The 27,617-nt window shown below is 46.3% G+C and overlaps 1 protein-coding gene across 2 annotated transcripts in view; it reads right to left on the bottom strand.

The window, feature by feature from the left end:
* The window catches only part of SUSD4 (sushi domain containing 4), a 220,208-nt gene that overhangs the window by 75,645 nt on the left and 116,946 nt on the right, over positions 1-27,617 (bottom strand). For both annotated transcript variants that reach the window (XM_040351400.1, XM_040351401.1), the window contains exon 4: positions 4,125-4,304. In XM_040351400.1, coding sequence (XP_040207334.1) covers positions 4,125-4,304 — 180 coding nt within the window. The remainder of the gene's footprint in view (positions 1-4,124; positions 4,305-27,617) is intronic.

Genomic DNA, 27,617 nt, shown 5'->3' with positions numbered 1-27,617 from the left:
CCATTAACATTAAACAACCCCTTCCTTTAGCAGCACCCCCAAATGTAACATCCACTGCTCACCTCTGCACCTCTAATGCACAGCTCACCTCTACTCACCCCATTTACAGCTCATCACTGTGCACCCTCGCCACCACACAGCTCACCTCTGCACCTGCTGTCTACAGCTCTGCTCCCCTCATCTACAGATCTTCTCTGTGTCCCATTTCCACAGCTCACATCTGTATCTCCTTCCACAGCTCACCTCTGGGTACTCATCCACAGCTTGTCTCTGCTTGCTTCATTCACAGCTCACCTAGGCGGCCCCGTCCACAGCTCACCTCTGCGTCATGTTCACAGCTCACCTTGGCAACCCCTTCAACAGCTCACCTTGGCAACCTTGTCCAAAGCTCACCTTCACAACCACGTCCACAACTCATCTTCACAACCCCGCCCACAGCTCACCTTCACAACCACGTCCACAGTTCACCTTCGCAACCCCTTCCACAACTCACCTTGGGTCCTCAGCTCACAGCTCACCTTGGCGTCCCTGTGCACAGCTCAAATTGGCGTCCCTGTGCACAGCTCACCTTGGCGTCCCTGTGCACAGCTCACCTTCACAACCACGTCCACAGCTCACCATCACAACCCCGTCTACAGCTCACCTTGGGTCCTCATCAGCTCACAGCTCACCTTGGCGCCCTTGTGCACAGCTCACCTCTGCGTCATGTTCACAGCTCACCTTGGCAACCCCGTCAACAGCTCACCTCGGCAACATTGTCCAAAGCTCACCTTCACAACCACGTCCACAGCTCACCTTCACAACCCCATCCACAGCTCACCTTGGGTCCTCAGCTCACAGCTCACCTTGGCGTCCCTGTGCACAGCTCAAATTGGCGTCCCTGTGCACAGCTCACCTTGGCGTCCCTGTGCACAGCTCACCTTCACAACCACGTCCACAGCTCACCTTCACAACCCCGTCTACAGCTCACCTTGGGTCCTCATCAGCACACAGCTCACCTTGGCGCCCCTGTGCACAGCTCACCTCTGCGTCATGTTCACAGCTCACCTTGGCAACCCCGTCAACAGCTCACCTCGGCAACCTTGTCCAAAGCTCACCTTCACAACCACGTCCACAGCTCACCTTCACAACCCCATCCACAGCTCACCTTGGCGTCCCTGTGCACAGCTCACCTTGGAGTCCCGTCCACAGCTCACCTTGGAGTCCCGTCCACAGCTCACCTTGGAGTCCCGTCCACAGCTCACCTTGGAGTCCCGTCCACAGCTCACCTTGGTGTCCACAGCTAACTTTGGCATCCCTATCCACAGCTCACCTTGGAGTCCCGTCCACAGCTCACCTTGGTGTCCACAGCTTACTTTGGCATCCCTATCCACAGCTCACCTTGGCGTCCCCATCCACAGCCCACCTTGGCCTCCACATCCTCAGCTCACCTTGGCGTCTCTGTCCTCGGCTCACCTTGGTGTCTCTGTCCACAGCTCACCTTTGTGTTGTCATTCACACCTCATCTCTGCATCCCCCTCCACATCTCAACTTTGCCCACTTCTACATTTGCACCCCCTGTCCACACTTCAATCCATCCACAGCTCTCAATTTTGCACCTCAGCTACATCCACAGCTCTCACCATGGCACCCAGCACTACCCATCCCCATCTCTGACCTTTGCCACTATCGAAATCCCCAATTCGCAGTTCTCACCTCTTCACCATCAGCCCCCTTTGCTCCTATCCACAGCTTTCCCTCCCTCCAGCTTTCCCTCCTACACCCAGCAACCTTCCCAGCCACAGCTCTATTAGGCAGCTGCCAGTGCAGGATTTTTTTTTTAAACTACAGCACTCTCCCTCCATTGCCAGCGACAGTTTGTCTGGCAAGCAGCGGCGGTAACCGTGGCATCAGTTCAGACGTGTGGGGCATGTGCCTTAAATCTCAGGGGATCTCAGCAGAGAGGTTATACCACAGCAGGAGCACTTAGCCCCACACAACCTCCAGAGAAACCTGGGGGGAGGGGCGCCACTGTATTCTGGTGGGCGTAGTTCACCCCAGCATCTCCCTACATCCAGCCATGTTTGTAGAGTATGAGGATTGCTGATGAGCACAACCCATTGTACAGAAACAGTTCTTGGAGCATGAGTAGTGTTGTATAGGGAATTCCAAGAGCTGACACCAAATTAAATTCAGCAGCCTACTCTAGCTGTTTTTTAAAAGTATATTCAATAATTAATTAATGAATACAGAGATACAGTAATGGCTGTCTTTTATATCTGCCTGAAGTTCAGCTTTATTGCGGGACCCTCACTGCAAGGTGAGAATTTTAAATACATGGCCACCATGCTGCCTAAACCTTAAGAACAGTAGAATCTCTCTCTCACTTGTAGCATATCCTGCCAACATTTTACTACCCATTAGATATGCACTACTATTGTTTTAGATCTGCCAGATCAAAAAAAAATTGCCAGCTCAATATGAAAGACTGGATATGTGAATAGAACATACAAGACCCTAAAGGCCCGTACGCAAGATAGTTTTTTCCAACGGAAATTGTGTGATGGCAGGCTGTTGGAAAATGCGACCGCTTGTATGCTCCATCGGACAATTGTTGTCGGATTTTCCGCCAACAAATGTTGGATAGCATGCTTTAAAATTGTCCGGCAACAAATGTGTGTTGTCGGATTAACCGATCGCGTGTACCGTATTTTCCGGCGTATAAGATGACCTTTTATGCTTAAAAATTTGCCTGAAAAATCGGGGGTCGTCTTATACGCCGGATGCAGAAAGGCCAGACTGTGGGCGTCCATTGTACAAAAGCCGCGCCTCCACCTCCTGCTGTTACGTGATAGGCGGAACACTCAGTTTCCCAGCAGAGCCTGTGTTCAGTGTTCCGCCTATCACGGACGTCGTCTCATCCTCGGACGTCCGTGATAGGCGGAACACTGGCTCTGCTGGGAAACTGAGTGTTCCGCCTATCACGGAACAGCACGAGGAGGAGGCGCAGCTTTTGAACAATGGATGCCCGCAGTCTGACTCTGCATACAGGGATAAGGTTGGGAGATCGTCAAAGTGAGGCATGCAATGGGCACGGTGAGGCATGTAATGGCACAGTGAGTTGAGGCATGTAATGGCACAGTGAGGTGAGGCATGTAATGGTACAGTGAGGTAAGGCATGTAATGGCACAGTGAGGTGAGGCATGTAATGGCACAGTGAGCTGAGGCATGTAATGGCACAGTGAGCTGAGGCATGTAACGGCACAGTGAGGTGAGGCATGTAATGGTACAGTGAGGTAAGGCATGTAATGGCACAGTGAGTTGAGGCATGTAATGGCACAGTGAGGTGAGGCATGTAATGGCACAGTGAGGTGAGGCATGTAATGGCACAGTGAGGTGAGGCATGTAATGGCACAGTGAGGTGAGGCTTGTAATGGCACAGTGAGGTTAGGCTTGTAATGGCACAGTGAGCTGAGACATGTAATGGCACAGTGAGCTGAGGCATGCAATGGGCACAGTGAGATTTGAAAAAAGGTGAATAAAGCCTGTTCCTGTCTGCGGTTGCTTCTGTCAGCGTTTTTTTTCCGGCCACCCCTCAGCTTCTAGACAGACTAGTCGGAAGGGGGTCATCTTATATGGTGAGTATATCCCAAAACCAACCTTTTAGCTGGAAAATTAGGGGGTTGTCTTATACGTCCAGTCACCTTATACGCCGGCAAATATGGTACACAAGTCCTACACTATCTTTTGCCAAGCACAGGACACGGACATCCCTGGCTGTGGTGTGCTATAGCAGAGGGGCACTATGTTTAAACCCTGGGGTGTAATTCTAAAAATAAAGGGCAAAGTACATATACAGAGGTTACAGTATGATGTGTTCTGTGGTGTGAACCAACCATTAATCTTGCTCCATGTTAGTTTATACCAGTGATGGCCAACCCTGGCATCCCAGATGTTTTGGAACTACATTTCCCATGATGCTCATGCACTCTACAGTGTAGTTGGACAATGAGAAATGTAGTTCCAAAACATCTGGGATGCCAAGGTTTGCCATCACTGGATTATACTATAACAGTAAGGGCTGCAGCACAGAGACATCGTAGTCCAGTTAATAAGATGAGACATTATGACACATTGTACAGAACCTTGACACAATGGCAGGTTCTCCCAGCTCCCGTCATCTTGACATACAGAAGCCATATTGTCCAAATCAGGATACCGCGTCTGGAAACCATCCCGACAGCTCATTATAAGCTTGTCACCGGTCCGGTAAGTCTTGTTCAAGACATCGGCGTCTTCGATGTACGGGGCAAGGCAATCTGTGACTGCAAAGAGAGGAACACACTTTGTCAGTTGGCTTTTATCAGAACATGCAGATCTAATTAATAAATAGACATTAGATGCTGGCATTCACAAATACGTATTTATTTCATACATTCATACGGAACCAACGCAGAGGACACGAGTCACGTGTCTCGAAATCAGGAACAGTTCAGAGCTATGCTCGTCGTGTTGATTCAAGAAAGGAGGGGACTTGTAAATATGAGATATTTAGAGGGCCCCCTCCCCACTGTCCATCCTGAAACATCTGACTGTGTGCTTGCAGCTGCTGGCAGGAAGGAGAGGAGGGAAGCCGGAAACACTGCAGGGGTGTGGTGCGGTGGGGGGTGCACTGGAGGGCCTGGGTAGCAGGGGGGAACGTATGGTGCAGAGTAAGGGTGATTGGTCTCTGCAAGGCTCTCTCTAAAGCAGCTGAAGCTGGTGGGAGTGAGAGGAGAAGAAGCCGGATTTCACCTGCTAATCACATTATGATTCACCCTGCTACTTGGGCTGCCCTGCTCGCCTGGGCCCAGTATAGGAGTACCGATGGTACCCCCTTATCAACGGCCCTGCTCCGGGTACATGTCTGCAGTCTCTGACAGCTCTCTCTGGCATTATAATCACAAAATATTGTTCCGTGATGCCAAGGACCACACCTGAGACCCCTCCCCCATCAAGCAAGTTGGCCACTACTACTCTACTCTACGGTCATGGAGTGGTTTGTAAAGTAAAATCAAGCCCCTTTCTCAAAAAAGAACAGCGGGTAATTTTTTGGTTAAATATAGAAACCACCAAGTGACAAATCTTTGATGCAGATCATTTTGTGTTTTTTGAAACAACCTTTATGCAGCATGGACAGGCCGGGCGATGAGCACACACCTACGCAAGGGCCCCCTTTGATGCTGCTTTTGCAATTATTTCATTTTCTTTCACGATCTCCTGCCGCAAGGACCAACTAAAGCCAAGTAAATTGAAAAGCAAAAATTACAGGACGGGAACTTTGTGTCTCCTGTTCCAGAAGAACGGAAGATGGATTGCTGCATAAATAGAGCAGAACAGAGCTGGCTCTAGGTGCTCAAACAAAGGAAACGGGATCAATACTAAGTTTACAATTGCTGCATTTATATGCAAGCGGAACAGTCATTTGTACGGGACTGCAAGCAGCGACGGAACAAACCCTAAATAAAGGTTACAGCTGATTGCAAGAATGAATTAAAATATATATTAACATGAAGGAGTTTTACTGGGAAATGCACAATGGTGACTCGTTTGGAAAGGGATTTCTAAGTTAATGAGTCACAACGGCATTATTACGCCTACAGAATGTTGGGTTTTCATTTTAATGTTGAATGAAGACACAAGGGACTGAAGGAACATCACAAATCCTAAAGTCAGTTTTTATGGCTGTCTGTACCCCCATTAAGGAGATTAACCCTATATGTCCTGTTTACCGTTATCATTGAAAGTGAAAGTAAAAGAAAATCCCCAAATTTGGGTTACATAGTTACATAGGGCCAGATTCACGTAGAATCGCGGCGGCGTAACGTATCGTAGATACGTTACACCGCTGCAAGTTTTCATCGCAAGTGCCTGATTCACCAAGCACATGCGTAAAAACTTATGCCGGCGGCCTCCGGCGTAAGCCCGCGTAATTCAAAGGGGCGTGTGCCATTTAAATTAGGCACGCTCCCGCGCCGGACCTGCTGCGCATGCTCTGTTTTGAAATTCCCGCCGTGCTTTGCGCGAAGTGACGTCATTTTTTCGAGCGTCAACGTGCGTAGCATACTTTCGTATTCCCGGACGTCTTACGCAAGAAGAAAAAAAATAAAATTTTGACGCGGGAACGACGGCCATACTTTATACAGCACATACGTGTGCTGTGTAAAGTTAGGGCAGGTAAAACGACGACTAAAATTGCGACGGGAAACTAGACTAGTGACGACGTACCGAACGCAAAAAAACGTCGTGGATCGCCGTAACTGCTAATTTGCATACCGGACGCTGGAATACAACGCGAACTCCACCCAGCGGCGGCCGCGGTATTGCATCCTAAGATCCGACAGTGTAAAACAATTACACCTGTCGGATCTTAGGGCTATCTATGCGTAACTGATTCTATGGATCAGTCGCATAGATACTCTGAGGCCCCGTACACACGGCCGAGGAACTCGACGTGCTTGGCACGTCGAGTTCCTCGTCGAGTTTTGGGATGAAGCCGCCGAGGAGCTCGGCGGGCCGCCTTCTCCCATAGAACAACGAGAAAATAGAGAACATGTTCTCTATTTTCTCGTCGAGCTCCTCGGCGGCTCCATCGAGCCAAAACTGTACAGACGACAGAGTTTCTCGGCAGAATCCGGGTTTTGACCGAGTTTCTCGGTGAATTCTGCCGAGAAACTCTGTCGTGTGTACGGGGCCTTAGAGATACGATGGAGTATCTGAGATACTCCGTCGTATCTCCGCTGTGAATCTGGCCCATAGTTAGTCAGGTTGAAAAAAGACAAGTCCAACCAGTTCAACCATAAAAAATAAATAAAAGAAAAAATATCATACAATCCCTTATACCCAATTCTATACCCACAGTTGATCCAGAGGAAGGCAAAAAACCCTTTTTGCTACAGCCGGGGGAAAAAATTCCTTCCTGATCCCCCGAGAGGCAATCAGATTTTCCCCGGATCAACTTTACCTATAAATGTCAGTACCCAGTTATATTATGTACATTTAGGAAAGAATCCAGGCCTTTCCTAAAGCAATCTACTGAGCTGCCCAAAACCACGTCTGGAGGGAGTCTGTTCCACATTTTCACAGCTCTTACTGTGAAGAAACCTTTCCGTATTTGGAGATTAAATCTTTTTTCCTCTAGACATAGAGAGTGCCCCCTTGTCTTTTGTGTTAATCGTAAAGTCAATAACTCAACACCAAGTTCACTATATGGACCCCTTATATATTTGTACATGTTGATCATATCCCCCCTTATTCTCCTCTTCTCAAGAGTGAATACATTCAGTTCCTCTAATCTTTCCTCATAGCTGAGCTCCTCCATGACACTTATCAGTTTGGTTGCCCTTCTCTGCACTTTCTCCAGTTCCCCGATATCCTTTTTGAGAACTGGTGCCCAAAACTGAACTGCATATTCCAGATGAGGTCTTACTAATGATTTGTACAGGGGCAAAATTATATCTCTCTCTCTGGAGTCCATACCTCTCTTTTAATACAAGAAAGGACTTTGCCCGCTTTGGAAAAGAATAGAGAGGAATTTTTTAACGATACGGCACTGCGTCGCTTTAACCCCTTAACCCCCTGGCCATATTGCTGGTCAAAGACCAGAGCACTTTTTGCGATTCGGCACTGCGTCGCTTTAACTGACAATTGCGCGGTCGTGCGACGTGACTCCCAAACAAAATTTGCCTCTTTTTTTCCCCAAAAATAGAGCTTTCTTTTGATGGTATTTGATCACCTCTACGGTTTTTAGTTTTTGCGCTAATAACAAAAATAGAGCGACAATTTTGAAAAAAAATCCTATTTTTTACTTTTTGCTATAATAAATATCCCCTAAAAATATACAAAAAAAATATTTTTTTCCTCAGTTTAGGCCAGTGTTTCTCAATTCCAGTCCTCAGGCCCCCCCAACAGGTCAGTTTTTCAGGATTTCCCTCAGATGAAAAGGCTGTGGTGATTACTAAGGCAGTGAAACTGATCAAATCACCTGTGCAAAATAATGGAAATCCTGAAAACCTGACCTGTTGGGGGGGCCTGAGGACTGGAATTGAGAAACACTGGTTTAGGCCGATACGTATTCTTCTACATATTTTTCGTAAAAAAAAAAAATCGCAATAAAAGTTTATTGATTGGTTTGCGCAAAAGTTATAGCGTTTACAAAATAGGGGGTAGTTTTATGGCAATTTTATTAATATTTGTTTTTTTTACTAGTAATGGCGGCGATCAGCGATTTTTTTTCGGTACTGCGACATTATGGCGGACACTTTTGACACATTTTTGGGACCATTGGCATTTTTATAGCGATCAGTGCTATAAAAATGCATTGGATTACTATAAAAATGCCACTGGCAGGGAAGGGGTTAACACTAGGGGGCGGGGAAGGGGATAAGTATGTTCCCTGGGTGTGTTCTAACTGTAGGGGGGGGTGGCCTGTAGGGGAAATGACTGATCGCTGTTCATACATTGTATGAACAGACGGTCAGGCATTTCTCCCCTGACAGCACCGGGAGCTGTGTGTTTACACACAGGGCTCCCGGTTCTCGCTCTGTAACGAGCAATCGCGGGGACGCGCGCGGGAGTCAGGGACGAGCGGGCGGCATGCACGTTACCCTAGTGGCCGCTTCGAGATGCCGACCTATAGCTACCGTCTCTCGTGCAGGGGAGCCGACCTGCCGCCGTATAACTGCGGCGGCTGGTCGGCAAGTAGTTAACTGACAATTGCACAGTCGTGCGACACTATACCCAAACAGAATTGATTGACTTTTTCCCCAGAAATAGAGCTTTCTTTTGGTTATTTGATCACCTTTGCGATTTTTAGTTTTTGCGCTATAAACAAAAAAGAGCAACAATTTTGAAAAAAAAAAAAACAATATGTTTTACTTTTTGCTATTATAAATATCCCTAATTTATTTTAATTTTTAATTCCTGTTTAGGCTGATATGTATTCTTCTACAAATGTGTAGAGATTGGGGTAGACTTGCAATAATTATACTCCCACAGAGACACCATCCCCAAGAGATATGCAACTATGTTTCAAAAGGTGGGGTAGAGTGGGACTTTAATTGTGCCTCAGTGGATTATGAAAAAAATATATATATATATAAATACAATAATGAAAAAATAGAAAAGTTTTTATTTGCCTGCCATAGGCAGAACCATTACAAATTATGACACGATAAAGTCTACTATTTCTTGAATTCAGGGTGTGCAGGTCCTGGAGATATCAAGAGGTGAGGCCCATTGATCACCCCCTAGTGTTAACCCCTTCCTGGCCAGTATCATTTATACAGTAATCAGTGGCTATCCATAGCTCTGACCACTGTAATGTCAGTGGTCCCAAAAAAGTGTCAAAAGTGTCCGATTTGTCTGCCAGTACAATAACACTGATTACTGTAATAATGTAATTGGTTCCCAAAAAAGTTTTAAAAATTGTTAGTTAGCTGTCCGATCTGTCCACCGCAATGTCACAGTCCTGCTCCAATTTGTTGATCACCGCCATTACTACTAAAAAATAAAATAAAAATAATAAAATGCCATAAATCTATCCCCTATTTTGTAGACGCTATAACTTTTGCGCAAACCAATCAATATACGCTTATTGCGATTTTTTTTTCCAAACTTATGTAGAATAATACATATTGGCCTAAACTGATGAAGAAATCAGTTTACCCCAAACTGTGATTAGCTGTGTACAAAGGACACATCAGTCACAAAGCGTGGCCGATGCGCACTGCAGAGGGCACACAGGGGGCGGGGTGGACGTCCTCCCAGAACTTGACAACTGCACTGTAGCCGTCTTTTGGCTAAAGCGCGGTCGGGTACTGGTTAAGCTGCAAAGGCAGCCGGAGGAGGTTGTATACTTTCTGCACTTGCGATGCTTTGCTTCACAGAGCGGCAACAATTACATGGGCCGCCCCTGAAAGTGTGCAAGGGGGTTTCCTGACAAACCTTTCCAGGCTGCGGTCATTCCTGCTGCTTGTGCACCTTTTTCTTCCACACAACTTTCTATTAATGCGCTTTGATACAGCACTTTGGGAAGATCCAACTTCTTTTGAAATTACCATTTGAGGCTTTCCCTCCTTATAGAGGGTGTCAATGATGGTTTTCTGCACAACTGTCAGGTCAGCAGTCTTTCCCATGATTGTGATTCCTACTGAACCAGACTGAAATACCATTTAAAGGCTTGGGAACCCTTTGCAGGTGTTATGGCTTAATTATCTGATTAGAGTGAAACACTTGGGGCCAGATTCATAAAAGAGATACGACGGCGTATCTCCTGATATGCCGGCGTATCTCTGAGTCCGGCCGGTTGTATCTATGCGCCTGATTCATAGAATCAGGTTACGCATAGATCTCCGTAAGATCCGACAGGTGTAAGTGACTTACACCCTCGGATCTTAGGCTGCAATTCTAGGCCGGCCGCTAGGTGGCGATTCCATTGCGGTCGGCGTAGAATATGCAAATGACTAGTTACGCCGATTCACGAACGTACGCTTTGCCCGTCGCTGTAAATTTACGTAGTTTCCGTAGAGATACGCGCCGTAGAGATAAAGCTGCCCTCTAGGTGGTCTAGCCAATGTTAAAGCGGTAGTTCCCCCTCCAAAAATGTTTTACCCTTAGTCTGATGCTCATTTTGTCTAGGGGAATCGGCTAGTTGTTTTAAAATCAACGCTGTACTTACCGTTGTAGAGAGCGATCTTCTCCGTCGCTTCGGGGTTTGGTCTTCGGGGATGGGCGTTCCTTCTTGATTGACAGTCTTCCGACAGGCTTCCAACGGTCGCATCCATCGCGTCACGATTTTCCGAAAGTAGCCGAACGTCGGTGCACAGGCGCCGTATAGAGTCGCGCCGACGTTCGGCTTCTTTCGGCTACTCGTGACACGATGGATGCGACCGTCGGAAGCCTGTCAATCAAGAAGGAACGCCCACTCCCGAAGACCCATACCCGGAAGCGACGGAGAAGATCGCTCTCTACAACGGTAAGTACAGCGTCGATTTTAAAACAACTAGCCGATTCCCCTAGACAAAATGAGCATCAGACTAATGGTAAAAAAATTTTGGAGGGGGAACTACCGCTTTAAGTATGGCCGTCGTTCCCGCGTCGAAATTTGAAATTTCACGTCGTTTGCGTAAGTCGTCCATGAATGGCGCTGGACGCCATTTACGTTAACGTCGAAACCAATGACGTCCTTGCGACGTCATTTAGCGCAATGCACGTCGGGAAATTTTAGGGACGGAGCATGCGCAGTATGTTCGGCGCGGGAACGCGCCTAATTTAAATGGTCCCCGCCCCATTTGAATTAGGCGGGCTTGCGCCGGGCGGATTTACGCTACGCCGCCGCAACTTTACAGGCAAGTGCTTTGTGAATCAAGCACTTGCCCGTAAAACTTGAGGCGGTGTAACGTAAATGTAATACGTTACGCCGCCGCAGAGTAAGCCGATTCTACCTGAATGTGGCCCTTTGAGCCTAGAATATTGCACCTTTTCCCAATATTCAAATTTTCTGAGATTGTGGATTTGGGATTTTCATGAGCTGTAAGCCACAATCATCACAATTATGACAAATCACGGATTGAACTATCTTGCTTTGCATGTAATGTAGGGCTGCAACTAACGATTATTTTCATAATCGATTAGTTGGCCGATTATTGTTTCGATTAATCGGATAATAGCCTTAAAAGAAAAAAAATTGCATTTTTTTATTTTTTTGGGCCAATTTGTTGTTGGGCAGATTACAAAACATAAATTGCCGCAAAAAACACATTACATGCTTTTCTGCAGCTTCTCCATTGAAGTATATTGAACCCAAAAAAAAAAATAGCACCGCTTTGCGTTAAAAAGTACTTGCCCTTTCCAAATATGCAGCAGCTGAAAAAAAATCGTGAATGTGAATGTGTCCCATAGGAAAACATGTAAATGAACTGTAGTGTGTTTCTGCAAAAAGCACCAAAAAACACAGAGGTGTGACCCCAGGCCTGAGATGTTTAGGCCTCTTTCACACGGAGCGGACCGTTTTTGTGTCTGCTCCGTGTGTGTCCGTCGGCTCAGTGGGGATCCCCGTTGAGCTGTCGACGGCAAAAGCGGATCCTGACGGACGCGGATGGTTGCGGACGTTAGCGGATGCTCCATCCGCTAACGGACGCAATCCCATAGGGATGCATTACAAGTCCGTAAACGGACTTGTAATAAACGGACGAACGGTCCGCTAGTGTGAAAGAGGCCTTAGTAACATAATGGGGTTAAAAAAAATTAAATAAGTACAAAAAGAGCAAATAATCGCTACTGTAAGGGGTTCATTTTTTTACTGTGGGACAGTGAAAGTAATATTTACAGTAGCGATTTGCTTTTTGTACTATAAAGGGCTCATTTTAGTTTCTTTAACCCCATTATGTTACTGGCCATTTAATCGATTATGAAAATGGTAATCGATTAATTATATAATCGATTAGTTGTTTCGGCCCTAATGTAATGAGTCTATCTCATATATTAGTTTCACCTTTTAAGCTGCATTAGTGAAAGAAATAAACTTTTACACGATATTCAAATTTTTCGAGTTTCACCTGTACATACAGGTGTATTGGTTAAAATCAGGCTTTAAATAGATTCAACTGTGTGTTCGACTAAGAAAAACTGTTGTGCCAACATGGCTCCCTGACATCACCCATAATCAGCATCCTGCAGCTGTGGCCTGTCCATCAGCATGGATCGCCTGGCAATAAATCAGTATGATTGACTGCAGGTCTGTCCACTAATGAACCCAGTCAATGCCGTACTAATGAAACACATGGAGTCGTGCTGCTACACCAAGCAAAAATGCCAAAGAGAATGTGACTTCCCTGTCAATATATTCAGCCTAATGCAGCCTTTTAATAAAACATCAATCAGCGTGTCGTCCTGTAGCAGCTATGATAAAAGAATGGGATTCCAGCATACCGACTAACGCTCTAAGAATGATGGATACCCTTTAGTATGTAAGCAAATAGCATAACACTATCCAGGGTCACATTTACGGCTCCTTCACACCACACATGCATGCTAATGCTCATTTTGAAAGGGCCTTAAACGCACAAAGGTTCATGCTTCCATTAAGAGGCGGCTCTAGGCTTTGTGAGGCCTAGGCAAAACTTGACATGGGGCCCCACTCACACCCATGATGGGAAAAATAATTCAAGGACAAGAGCATCTTCCCCACAACCCTGGCAAGTGGTTGTGGGGGTCTGCGGGCAGGGGGCTTATCCCCTTTAACAAGGTGGCCCCCAGATCCTGCTCTTTAATAACTAATGGGCGGGGTCCACCCGGTGATGTCACCTCCTGAACCTGCCCCCTTGTGACATCATTGACTGAGGGCATGCTGGGTCATTGACGTCACAAGGGGTGGTGTCACTGGTTGTTAGGGACACTGGCGGCCCAGCTCCTGAGTCAGGGCTCTTAACGCTGCCTGAGTACAGCAACGTTAAGGTCCCCTGTCCCTCAAAACTGGGATAATGCATTGGGTAAGTTAGGCAGCTGTGAGGCCCCTGTAAGTGTGAGGCCTTAGGCGACCGCCTAATTTGCCTAATTAAAGAGCCGCCTCTGCTTCCACTATTTTTGGCAAGACACTGCACACAGTATTCACATTTGTGCATAGAGGTGCGCTTTTTCCACAGGTGCATTTTTGTTGTTCTAAATGTGCATTGAGGTATCATATATAGGGATGAGCTCTGGTGTGTTCACACACTCCACGTGCAGAGGCTGCCAGGAAGACAGCACGGCGCTGCCCTAATCACAGGCAGGGAGACATTTCCCGATCTCTGCAGCCGCGCATCAGTACAATGTCTCCCTGCCTGTGATCAGCGCATCGCCGTGCAGACTTCCTGGCGGGCTCTGTATGTGACGTGTGCGAACGCGGCAGAGCTCATCCCTAATCATATAGAGTTCAGCTGAATTCCATGTTAGTATAAAAGTTAACCTTGCAGTTGGCCCAACGCTGCACTTAAAGAATACCGTTTGCAGTGCCCCCCCACACTGCAAGGGTTAAATGCTCCTTAAAGCGGAGCTCCACCCAAAAGTGGACTGCTAACTCCCTGACATACAATGTTTGGCACGTCATTTTTTGGGATGGGGGTGTGTACCTAGTTTTGACAGGTACCCAGCTCCCACTTCCACTCACGGCACCACAAGCGGAAGTTCTCCTCTCCCCCTCCCTCCCTGCAATCTTCTGGGAACGTCGCAGGTCCCATTCAGGAGGCGCAGCGCGACTTGCGCATGTGCAGTGCGCACCCGGCTGTGAACCTGCAAGCTGTCACAGCCAGGTGCCCACAATGCTGGCGCCGCGGAGAGGAGAGAAGCTAGGCTTTGGGCAGCTGCATCGCTGGATCATGGGACAGGTGAGTGTGTTTGTTAAAAGTCAGCAGCTGCACTTTTTGTAGCGGCTGACCTTTAATAAATACAGAAACGGCTGGAACTCCTCTTTAAGGCCTGGTTCACTACAGTCCATTTTTCAGCCGCTGCGGAAAGGGTCAGGGACTTTCAAAGCGCAAAACGGTGCATTTTTGGTTCAATATGGAGAAGCTGCAGAAAAGAATGTAGTGCGTTTTTGCCACAACAATGCAGCACAAAAAGCACGGCAGAAACCGATCAAAAGCAAACTGCATAGGTGAACCAGGACTTTAGTATAAGAGTAGAGGAATAAGCCGTAATATTTACCTTATTCTATGTGCCGGCTTCTGCTATCCTGTGAGACTTTGTACATTTACAATCTTTGTTTTTTTTTTTTTTACGTTCATACCGAAGACAGCCGGAACAGGTCTTGGCTCTTCACGGCGCTATACGGCGCCTGCGCACAGACTATGCGCAGGCGCCGTGAAGAGCCAAGTCCTATTTCGGGTATTTCCGGAGAAGCGTGACGTGCCATAGCCGGCCGTCAATCATGCTCCCTCTCCATAGGAACGCCCATTCCCCGAGGGGGGGTCGGAATCTTGTCTCTACGATTACACTGAGTAGGGGACTAAAAAAATAAAGACAGGCATACTGTAGCTCGCGCTACTATGCCTCATTTTATGCTAGAAGAAAAAAAAAAAATTCTTTTATTAATAGGGTGAACCCCCGCTTTAATTCTGTAACACCCTGCTGCAAAATACGAAAAGCGCCTAAACACTCACACACTGGTTCAACTGCTTGCGGACCGTCGCACGCACTTATACGTCGACAGAATGGCACTCCTGGGCGAAAAGCGCCTAAACACTCACATACTGGTTTAACTGCCCGTTTGACCGTGGGTCCTGCGGACTTGATCGCCACAGGGATACTCGCGATCGTCTCACGGTGAGGAAGAACGGTGAGATGCTGATGTAAACAAGCATCTCCCCGCTCTGCCTAGTGACAATGACACTAATCACTGCTTCCTGTAATTGGAAGCGGTGATCACTATCTTGTCACACATAGCCCATCCCCCCTACAGTAAGAATCACTCACTAGGGCACACTTAACCCCTTCAGCGCCACCTAGTGGTTAAGCCCTTCACTGCCAGTTTAATTTTCACAGTAATCAGTGCATTTTTATAGCACTGGGCGCTGTAAAAATGACAACGGTCCCAAAAATGTGTCAAAAGTGTCTAATGTGTTCGCCATAATGTCGCAATCACGATAAAAATCGCTGATCGCCGCCATTACTAGTGAAAAAAAAAATATTAATGAAAATTACATAAAATTATACCCTATTTTGTAGACGTTATAACTTTTGCGCAAACTGATCAATAAACGCTTATTGCGATTTTTTACCAAAAATATGTAGAATAATACGTATCGGCCTAAACTGAGGGGGAAAATAATGTTTATTTATATATTTTTTGGGGATATTTATTATAGCAAAATAAAACAATATCGCATTTTTTTTTCAAAATTGTTACTCTATTTTTGTTTATAGCGCAAAAAATAAAAACCGCAGAGGTGATCAAATACCACCAAAAGAAAGCTCTATTTGTGAGAAAAAAAAAAGGACGTCAATTTTGTTTGGGAGCCATGTCGCACGACCGCGCAATTGTCAGTTAAAACCACGCAGTGCCGAATCGCAAAAAGTGGCCCGGTCTTTGACCAGCAGAATGGTCCGGGGCTTAAGTGGTTAAATTGATGTAAAAAAATATTAATGTAATATTTCATATTTAACAGACTTAAAGTGGTTGTAAACCCACTATTTGGACTTTTACCTACAGGTAAGCCTATAACAAGGCTTACCTGTAGGTAAGGAGAATATCTCCTAAACCTGCACGGTTTAGGAGATATTACCCCCGCAATGCGGGCGGCGCATGCGCAGGGGGGAATCCACGGCTGAAGGACCGGCATCCGCCGGACCCTGCCGATTTTAAATCTCCCGCGCACACGCGCGGGAGTGACGTCATCGCCGCTCCAGCCAATCACAGCGCTGGAGCGGCGATACCTGGAAGACACGCCGGAGCAAGATGACATCCTGCTCGGCGTGGACCAGGTAAGTGGTACACACCTCGTTCCGAGGTAAGTATTTCATAATAGGCTAGTATGCGGTGCATACTAGCCTATTATGCCTTTTGCATTGCAGGTTTGGGGAAAAAAAAAAAAGTTTATGCGGTTTACAACCGCTTTAATTAAAATAAAAACGGTTTTCTTCTGAGCGTAATAAATGGAAAAAAATTACAGGTATAACCACCATGAAGCACTTTTGTCTGACTATAAAAAATCAACAAAATATATGCAAAACCACTAAACAGTCCCTGTAATCCAAATCCCAGTGGGGGTGTGGATATTGTAATTACAATCACCATTGCTGCAGACTGATATGATGTTGTGATAAACCCCTGATATTATTAAGGTTGCTTGAACTGAAAATACGGATTTCTCCAATATCATCTCAACGGTATCAATTCAAAAAGCAGTCTTTGCACTTTTCCTGGGTGTGTGGCTACTGGAGCTGTGTGCAGAATCCAAATGACATCTGATTCATAGTAAGTGCAGTCACTGTGTGTACTGTGTGTACTGTGTGTACCGCAATCCTAATAAATTGGGAAGGTAGAACACAGAACAGACATAAAATCACTGTGATAAAACCTTCCACTCTGCAGGATGGTCTGCAGGCCATACACCTTGCATACTGATTGAACAATCTTCTTCAGGTCTACCAACAATTATGCATCAGGCTAGCCTACATCACTAGATAGACTAAAGGCCCGTACACACGATCGGATTTTCCGACAACAATTGTGTGATGGCAGGGTTTTTGACGGATAATCCAACCGTTTGTACGCTCCATCGGATAATTGTTCTCGGAATTTCCGACAACAAATGTGGAATAGCATGCTCTCAAATTTTCCAACAACAAACGCGTGCCATCGGATTATCGGATCGTGTGTACACAATAGAGCTGCACGATTAATCGTCAAGAATCGTTATCTCGATCTTTTTCCCGTTGCGATTCTTGACACAGAGTTTCATGATCTTTGACATGAAAAGGACAGGTAAGTGTGCTGATATTAAAAGTCAGCAGCTGCAGTATTTGTAGCTGCTGACTTTTAATATTTTTTTTTTTCAGCGGACATCCGCTTTAAGTGCATATTTCAGTATTTAGGCTACAAACATGTACAATATGCACTTAGCAATTTTATTGAAGGTAGATATTATGGCAAAATAGGCGGCACACACACATGACACTGACAGCAATGTGCAGCAGCACAGATGATGATGACACCTCATCTTCTGAGTCTGTCGTAGCAAAATAGGCCGTACGCAGAGCACAGCGCCATTTTTCCATGTGCTATTAAGCACAGAATCCAGTCTTAATGAAATAATCCATATTTAAGCTAAATAGATTCACTCACCATCCATACAAAAAGACACCATCACCAGCTTGTTCTCAAATCATCCTCGCTCCAGCCATCACTGACTTTTAGAAGCTCGTCTCTTTATTATATGGGGTCAATCATCAGTAACAAAAGGTGTGGCTTCACAAAACAGCCAATCAGACATGTTGTATACATTCAAAAGAACCAATCACAGACATGTGATTGGAACAATGCTTAGTCAGACGGTTGCAGGCAGTTTAATTAAAAGGCCAGTAGGAAGTGAGCTCATAGGGTGTCAGCTCCACCCAGCAGATGCCCATATACGGAAGCCCTTCCAACAGGGATTCAATACAGTAATATAACAATAACAAAATAATACAACAACACCACAATACAATACAATGAATAGAAATACATACAATGAATACAAATACATACAATGCTGCTAAAGTCTTATGGGCGTGTCCAGGCGGGGAGCGCATGTGCCCCCCCGCCTGCAGACACGTCCATAAGCTCTCATATTAAACGCTGATAGAATTCTGAAACTGCGCCACTCCATAGAAGAATGCATATCCAGATTATACCCTTATTAAGGTGGAATGGAGGCTATCTACAGGCGTACGCTACGAATCCCAAGCCCTGCTGATCAGACAAGACCCAGATAAGAACGCACATCTGTCCACAACCATCCGTGTGCTTGTGGAGTGAGCGCACCCCCCCCCCCCCAACGATCGTCTGTGCTAAATGCACAGAGGGCCCCTCGTGGGGGCGGACATATGCCCACGCCGCAAACATCACACTCCGACCTCAAGACATTTTCTACTACCAGACGAGATTCAACCAGCCTCAGACTGCCCCAGCCAGCTCTATTTAGAGCGGGCTGCGGAAGTACTAAGACTGGGTGCCATTATGACAATACATCTTTAAATTTCCACAACAAGTCGAGTCACAGTGACAGTCTCTCGCCATGCCTGGTGGTCACTTCAGTCCACTCCAGTCCAAACAGCACTGACAGTCCTGCACACAAGGCTCCTGTCACTCCATTTGGCTCCCTTTCACCATGACATCACAGGATACTCCCAGGCACCACCTATGCCAGACCCACCCCCAGCCAGTGCCACCTGAACACACTGTAGCAGGCACTTGGATGGTCTCTGCCAGTGTTTCGTCAGATATGGCGACCCATCAGAACAGGTAACAGAAGTGACCTTCCATTGCCGCCATCTTGCTACACCCCGCACTCCTCCATAGTAAGGATATTCTGAGAAGGGGGAAAGCGGACATCTTGTTACACCCACCAGAGTTTTGCATTTTACACTTATATTTAACAGTAAAGTGAGTTTATATACTGAAATCCAATACTTAGAACTCCGTCTGACTGTTATGATATTGAATTTTAAAAGCAGTGGCAACACTGCTCATCTCACAGGTTTGCTAATCTGACTGAAGTTCGCTGCTTTTAAAATTCAATATGTAACCAGTCAGACAGACTTCTAAGTACTGCATTTCATGTAAACTCACTTTCCTGTTAAAAATACCGTATATACTCAAGTATAACCCGACCCGAATATAAGCGGAGGCACCTAATTTTACCACAAAAAAATGGGAAAGCGTATTGACTCGAGTATAAGCCTAGGGTGTCCAACTGCGTGCCTCACTTTGCCTCACTGTGTCCATGTGCATGCCTCACTAGACTTGCGTTTAACATGGGCGTATATACAAAGGGTGCCCGGCTTTGAAAAATCGTTGCCCCCGGCCATAGGTCCCCCAGACAGAAAAACTGGGGCTAAATGTGTGCCAAATTTGGGGTCCAGGGGACCTACGACTGGCCGGTACTGGGTCCCCAAATTTACCAGAGAAATTACCGTTTAACATGGGAGTCTATGGAAGGGGTGCCCGATTTTGAAAAATCGGTGCTCCTTGGCCGTAGGTCCCCCGGACAACAAACTTTGCACACTTGTAGAGGAAGAGTGGGGCTATATGTGTGCCAAGTTTGGGGTCCAGCACCTACTGCTGCCTGGTACCGGGTCCCCAAAGTCCGGGAGATCAGGCGCAAAAAGGTGACTCGAGTATGAGCTGAGGGGGGCATTTTCAGCACCAAAAAATGTGCTGAAAAACTTTGCTTATACTCGAGTATATATGGTAAGTGTAGAATGGAAAACTCCACTTTCCCCCTTCTCAGAGTAGCCTTACTATGAAGGAGTGCGGGGTGTAGCAAGATGTCCACTTTCCCCCTTCTCAGAGTATCCTTACTATGGAGGAGTGCGGGGTGTAGCAAGATGGAGGCGATAGAACGACACTTACATTACCAATTCTGACAAAATACCAGCATCACAGCCATTTTTTTTACTCGCAAACTTTTCCTCTCACTGGCACTTACTGGCAGGAGAAAAGTGCCTGTTTTTTTACTGGCTGCCAGTAAAAATACTGACAGATGGCAACACTGGGCCAGATTCAGCAATAGATACGACGGCGGATCTCCTGATCCGCCGTCGTATCTGTGAGACCCGACGGTCGGATCTGTGAGATCCGACGGTCGGAGCTATGCGACTGATTCATAAGAATCAGTTCCGCATAGATCTCCCTTAGTTCCGACTGGTGTAAGTGACTTACACCAGTCGAATCTTAGGCTGTAAACTCCCGCCGGCCGCTAGGTGTCGTCGCTTTTTTTTACCCGTCGCATATGCAAATGAGGAAAACCGCCGATTCACGTTCGTACGCCCGCCCGTCGCTCGTTTTCTACGTCGTTTGCGTTCGGGTTTTTCCGGCGGATAGCTACTCCTGCTATATGAGGGGTAGCTAATGTTAAGTATGGCCGACGTTCCCGCGCCGAGTTTTTAATTTTTTACGTCGTTTGCGTAACGCGATCAGGAATCCCGATGGCCGCAATCGACGTACCCGCCGCAAACAATGACGTCCTAGCGACGTCATTTGGAGCATGCGCACTGGACTTTTTCGCGGCGGCGCATGCGCAGTTAAATCGGCGCGGGAACGCGCCTGATTTAAATTGTACACTCCCCCTAGCCGCGGAATTTGCATTCCGCCGGGGGGAGTTACGATCCAACGGTGCAGTTTGCGAGGTAAGTGCTTGCTGAATCATGCACTAGCCTCGCTAAATTGCACCGGCGGAACGTAAAATACTTAGATCCAGCGGATCTAAAGATCCGCTGATCTACCTGAATCTGCCGCACTGACTTCAACCCACATTCTGTGAGCCCAGAATGTGAAAGACCAATCCCTTGAGTTGCAACATTACACTGCCCAACTTCATTCAACCCACTTCATATGAGTCCAGGATGTCAAGCACACATCGACTCGCCCCCTGGGGTTGTAACATCATGCCACCCTGGGCGGACGGTGCACGTATTAATCATAACACAAACATCGTTCATGACAGGTGCAAGGAAAGCCCATACCCAAAGAAAGAAGAGGAAGAAGAGTACGGCATGTGTCATATGACCAAGCAGATGATCTATATGGCAGAGCCATAGAGAGCCTACAGATCAGGCATAGATGCTTTTTCATGTTTTCCCTGGGCTTGGTCATATGACATTTGATTACACCACATGACCAAGCAGGATGCATGGAGAGGTATCCATATATAACTGAGCTGCGGCACCTAATGTGTCATGGAAAATCCATGGTGGAACATTGAGATGCTACAAGACGGCAATGTGTGTTTACAACGAGGCCCTTACATCAGGGGTCGACAATCCCCGGGCGCCAGGTCGCAATTGCGGATCCTGTGTCTCTGTGCACCCCCACCTCCCCCACCGCGCGATTGTGGCGGGCCCGCGACGGCCGGTAATTGAGGCCGCGGCTTTGCGAAGTCCCTCTGTGTCCTTCTGTGAGCTGGCGCCATCTGGTGGTGGCCGTTGGCATTACAAGTAAGGCCCTGTACACACGAGCAGACATGTCCGATGAAAACGGTCTGCGGACCGTTTTCATCGGACATGTCTGCTGGGAGCATTTGGTCTGATGTGTGTACACACCATCAGACCAAATTCCCCGTGGACAGAAAACGCGGTGACGTGGCGGCGACGATGACGCGGCGACGTGCGCGAACCAGGAAGTTCAATGCTTTCACGCATGCGTCGAATCACTTCGACGCATGCGGGGGATTTCGGTTCGATGGTTAGGTGTACTAACCATCGGACATGTCCGACGGACAGGTTTCCACCGGACAAGTTTCTTAGCATGCTAAGAAACTTTTGTCCGCTGGAAACCTGTCCGCTAGGCCGGAAAAATGTCCGCTAGGCCCTACACACGGTCGGACATGTCCGCGGAAACTGGTCCGCGGACCAGTTACACCAGACATGTTCGGTCGTGTGTACGAGGCCTTAAACAGCAATTCTAAAAGTGTAATTTTTCACTATTTTCACTGCCATCTCCTTCCCTCTAATCAGAACCCCCAAACATTATATATATTTTATTCTAACACCCTAGAGAATAAAATTGCGATCGTTGCAATACTTTCTGTCACACCGTATTTGTGCAGCAGTCTTACAAGCGCACTTTTTTGGGAAAAAATACACTTTTTTTTATTAAAAAATAAGACAACAGTAAAGTTATCCCAATTTTTTTTTTATTTTGTGAAAGATAATGTTACGCCGAGTAAATTGATACCCAACATGTCACGCTTCAAAATTGTGTCCGCTCGTGGAATGCCGACAAACTTTTACCCTTTAAAATCTCCACAGGCGACGTTTAAAAAAATTTACAGGTTGTATGCTTTGAGTTACAGAGGAGGTCTAGAGCTAGAATTATTGCTCTCGCTCTAACGATCACGGCGATACCTCACGTGTGGTTTGAATACCGTTTACATATGCAGGCGCTACTCACGTATGTGTTAGCTTCTGCGCGCAAGCTCGTCGGGACAGGGCGCGTTTTCTGGCTCCTAACTTTTTTAGCTGGCTCCTAGATTCCAAGCAAATTTGTCAAACCCTGCCTTACATCAGTACTACACAAACTGCAAATGTGATTTTCTTTGAAAAGCACAAATGCCCCTTTAAATTCTCCTTAATCCACTCACCAGCTAATAAACAGCAGACTTCACCACGTACACCAAGCCTCGTCTCCCCACCAGAGATGGCTCATTAGAGAAAAGAAAAGGAACTTTGTTCCATGGATGTCATAGAAAAGAGCTGGCAGAGTATTATATTCCAGGATTAACGGAGAGATTTAAACAGCGACTTCAAAACGTCTCACATAATAATTACTGAGTAATAATAAAATTCATCGGACACTAATCCTCCTATCAGATGAGTATAGGCTTCTCCCACTTCCACAACACAATACCAAGGCCCTTCTCAGCCAATAGCTGGGGAGATATCTGTATTCCCAGAAGGGTCATTATCTGCCTTCTGCGGTAACCGTTTAGAAGTACAAAGTCAATAGAACAATTTTCAGCAGCATTGTAGGCACTGATAAGCCACTTTAAAGGGAAACCATGATACGTAAATAATTAATAAAGCACAGTTGTGGAATCTGCTCTACTTTGCCGCTGCTATTCACATTTACCTGTCATTTTAGCTGCAGGAATCCGCTGATTCTTGCCGCTGGAATATGGTGTCTGCAGGTAATCGCCAGTGTGAAGGAGTCCTATAGTGATGAACGCAATTTTTTTTTAAATTAAAATAACAAACATGTTTAGGCCCCATTCACACATGCGGACCGTATGTCCGCTTTTTCATCCATCCGTGTACGGATGAAAAAGGGACATACATTGGTCCCTATGAGATAGCGGGTGTCAGCGAGTGAACATCCGCTGACACCCGATCTCATTGGTGTCCGCAATGCTCCGATTCTGCAGACGGAGGAAATTTTTCCACTATCTCTGGCTGCAGAGTGGATCGGGTGAACACTGACAGACGATCCGTGTTCATCCGATCCCCCCATAGGGGAGAGAGGAGATCTGAAAGGGCGGTCCCTGCACAGTGTGCGGGGACCGCCCTGTCATCTGCCGGCTCAGAGGGGATCAACGGAGCGATCCCTGCTGAGCAAGGCTCTTCTTCATTGTACTGTGCTGTCAGTCTACCTTTCTGAACATAGAGAAGATGAGAGCAGAGGGGTGACCTCATCAGTTTGCTACTGCTCCTCATTGTCCAATCAGCTGGCAGGAGTAGGCTGGTGACCAAGCTGTACAGATTAACTGCAGTGGAGAAAAGTGATGTCACCAACCTATTCCAGCTGTCTGGCAGGAGCACATGGACTACAGGGGTTTCTGGACAGATAAGATATCCCCCAGTAAGGATTCCAACTGAACATTTAGCAGTCATCTAAAGTTCAGCTTTAAACCATTTATAGCATGCATCGTTTTTAGTGCTCTTTGGTAGCGGCTCGCGTGGATAACACGATAATACGATGTGCAGAAAGTTTGCTCTGTCCAAAGATGTGATTCTCGGATAAGTCACACAGATAATGTTCCCTACCGGAATGTAATTGGATTAGATTCCCTTTGTGAAATATGATTTATGATCCCTCTACTACAATCCTGGCTTTACATAACCATCTGCCTAGACAAGGATATTATGTTACGCTGTGGCCTGGTGCTGTGGAGTTAAGGGAATATGTTTTTTCTAAAATAAAATATATGTGAACCCTTACCTTGTAAAACACAATGGCCCAGATTCACAAAGACTTACGACGGCGTATCTCCAGATACGCTGTCGTAAGTCCGAATAGCCGCCGTCGTATCTATGCGCCTGATTCATAGAATCAGTTATGCATAGATTTGGCCAAGATACGAGCGCCGTAAGTCTCCTACGCCGTCGTATCTTGGGGTGCATATTTACGCTGGCCGCTAGGTGGCGCTTCAGTTGATTTCTGCGTCGAGTATGCAAATTAGCTAGATACGCTGATCCTCAGACCTACGTCCACCTGGCGCATTTTTTTACGTCGTTTACGTTACTCCTGCCTCTATGAGGCGTACGCAATGTTAGGTATGGACGTCGGGACAGCGTCTAATTTTCCGTTGTTTACGCCGTTTGCGTAAAATGTTCGCGAATAGGGCTTTGCGTTCACGTCAAAAGCATTGACTATTTGCGACATGATTTCGAGCATGCGCACTAGGATACCCCCACGGACGGTGCATGCGCCGTTCGTTCAAAACGTCAATCACGTCGGGTCACGATTCATTAGCATAAAACATGCCCACCTCTTCACAATTTGAATTAGGCGCGCTTACGCCAGCACATTTACGCTACGCCACCGTAACTTAGGACGCAAGTGCTTTGTGAATACAGCACTTGCCTCTCTAAGTTGCGGCGGCGTAGTGTAAATGAGATGCGCTACGCCGGCCTATATATGCGCAGATGTACGTTTGTGTATTTAATGTTTGTGTAAAATGTTTGTGTATTTAAAAAAAAATATATAAATTCTGATGTGTGATCATATAATCTCGGTTCTCAGCTGCGTAAGGGCCTTGGAAAGGTGGGGGTGGATAAGAAGGGGTACACTGATCTTCCCTGGTAATTGCTGTGCGGGGGGCGTATTCACACAAGTCTTAGCCACTGGAGGACAGGCAGGCTGTGCTAACAGCACAGTCAGAAAACTGACAACGCTGGGAAGGATGTGCTTCTATGCCTAGCATGGTCAGTCTGAAACAGGAAAGCAAGGGGACTGGCAGGATCATCAGGTATTTCACACAAAGGAATCAATACAAAGAGAACTCGATACTCTTTAACACAAGTACATGGTACAACAGACACATATCATGAATATGATATGTAGGGGTAACATATTCTTAATCTCTGTTACAATATATACCTTCCTATACAATTACAGAATGTGCAGTATATCCTAACCCCAAAATAGAAATACAGTAAAACCTTGGTTTAAAAGCGTTTTGCAAGACAAGCAACATTTTGTAATACATTTTGACTTGATATACAAGCGATGTCTTGATATAAGAGTAGCGTCATGTCACAACTGAGTATAAAAGAGAAGAATAAAAGAGAAGAAAGGAGTGTAGCAATATGGTTACATTTAATGAAGGTACAACATTTAGCAACTTATTGCTACACTTCACGGTCGGTCCAAACCGATGAACACGGCCTGAAGTCCAGTTTCATCGGTCCAAACCGACCGTGTGTACGGCCCATCGGTCTGTTGTCCTTCGGACAAAAATTACAGAACTTGCTTTAAAATCGAACCGATGGACGGCTGACCATCGGTCAAAACCGATGGTTAGTACACAAAAGCATCGGTTCAAAACCCGCGCATGCTCAGAATCAAGTCGACGCATGCATTGAACTTAGTTTTTTTCAGCACGTCGTCGTGTTTTACGTCACCGCGTTCTGACCCGATCGGTTTTTGAACTGATGGTGTGTACGCACATCAGACCATCGGTCTGCTTCAACGGTGAACCGATTAAAACGGTCCGTCGGACCATTCTCATCGGATGGATCGATCGTGTGTACGCAGCCTTAGAGGCGCCTCTCTTCTCTTTTATACTCTGTAGCTCCTGATGGATTTTGTTTCTAATCCCCTTGTGGAAGGCTTCCATTTGTGGATGGACATTTTATGGTTACACAACCAATCACATTGCTATAATCTTTTTATGGGCTATAAACTGAAGGACCTATGAATAAATGGTTGTGGAACAAATTATTTGAGTTTCCATCATTTCTAATGGGGAAATTTGCCTTGATATACAAGTGCTTTGGATTACAAAAATGTTTCTGGAACAAATTATGCTCGTAATCCAAGGTTTTACTGCTGCATTAGCTTAATTATTTTTTTGTTACATTTTTCTTGGCAAACCCTATATAAAGCACTGCACAATGGTTGTATATTTTTGCTCCCCCCCCCCCCCCCCAGTCAATTTAGTGAATCATGGAAGTGACCTTCAGATATTCTGTTTTAAAGCCAAGAAAACATCAAAAGGATCTTTTTATCTGATCGCTGTATATAGAAGACTCAGGTCCTCATGTATTCAGACCGCCATCATATGTCAGCGAGGTCAGAACAACTTATCCTCTCACCATATAATTCGCTCCATCACTAACAGGCTTTCATGGAGCCCTCCAGCCAATCAGATCGCTGCCATCTGCCTAGAGACTCCCAGCTATAATAATACAGAAGGCTCAGAATTACATTTTCTTTCCATTTCTGACAACGTTTTCCAGCGTGTCGCACCACATCTGCTATTTGCAGGGTTCACGGAGTAAGAAGCTTTCAAGTAACTAAAATTCATGGGTATTGCGGATACATCATTACAGGGCCCTGTGACTCTGCAGGCATCCTAAAGTAAACCTGTCATGCTGACAAATGAAGCTAGCCTTCCCAGCTGGTGATATCAGGGCCCCCGCAGCATCATTTTGGAAAATAAAGATCAGCAGGGGCTGGTGCCTAGCGTTAGCTAGCAACATTTGCAGGATTTTATGCTCATTCTGTGTATGGGGGATTTATTACAGTGCCATCTTACTTATTCCTTGCTTTCTGGGCAGCGGTCATACGTGAAGACACCAGAGAGTGGGGCTACTACATAACCTGGGAAGAGCAGCAGCTTTAGTAGACTGGTTGTCGCTATTAAAACTTGTAGGAAAAAAAAGGATGTGGAACCTTAAAGCGGGGGTTCACCCTAAAAACGATTTTCTAACACTACATCCAGCTCACGCTCTACATTGACAGTATGCCCTTTGTTTTTTTGTTTTTGCTGTACATACCTCGTACAGCTATTTTCTTCCTCGGCTTCCGGGTCGGTACTCCTGTGGGAGTGGGCGTTCCAATCCAGCAGGTGATTGAGGTGATGACGAAAACGACCTCAACCCGTCGCATAAGGAGCGGCACGAGTTGCCGAAAGAAGCCGAAC

The sequence above is a fragment of the Rana temporaria genome, chromosome 4 (genome assembly GCF_905171775.1).
Source record: "Rana temporaria chromosome 4, aRanTem1.1, whole genome shotgun sequence".
NCBI classification, from domain to species: Eukaryota; Metazoa; Chordata; class Amphibia; order Anura; family Ranidae; genus Rana; species Rana temporaria.
The sequence above is the reverse complement of the archived record's forward strand: the minus strand, read 5'-3'. Positions and strand labels throughout refer to the sequence as shown.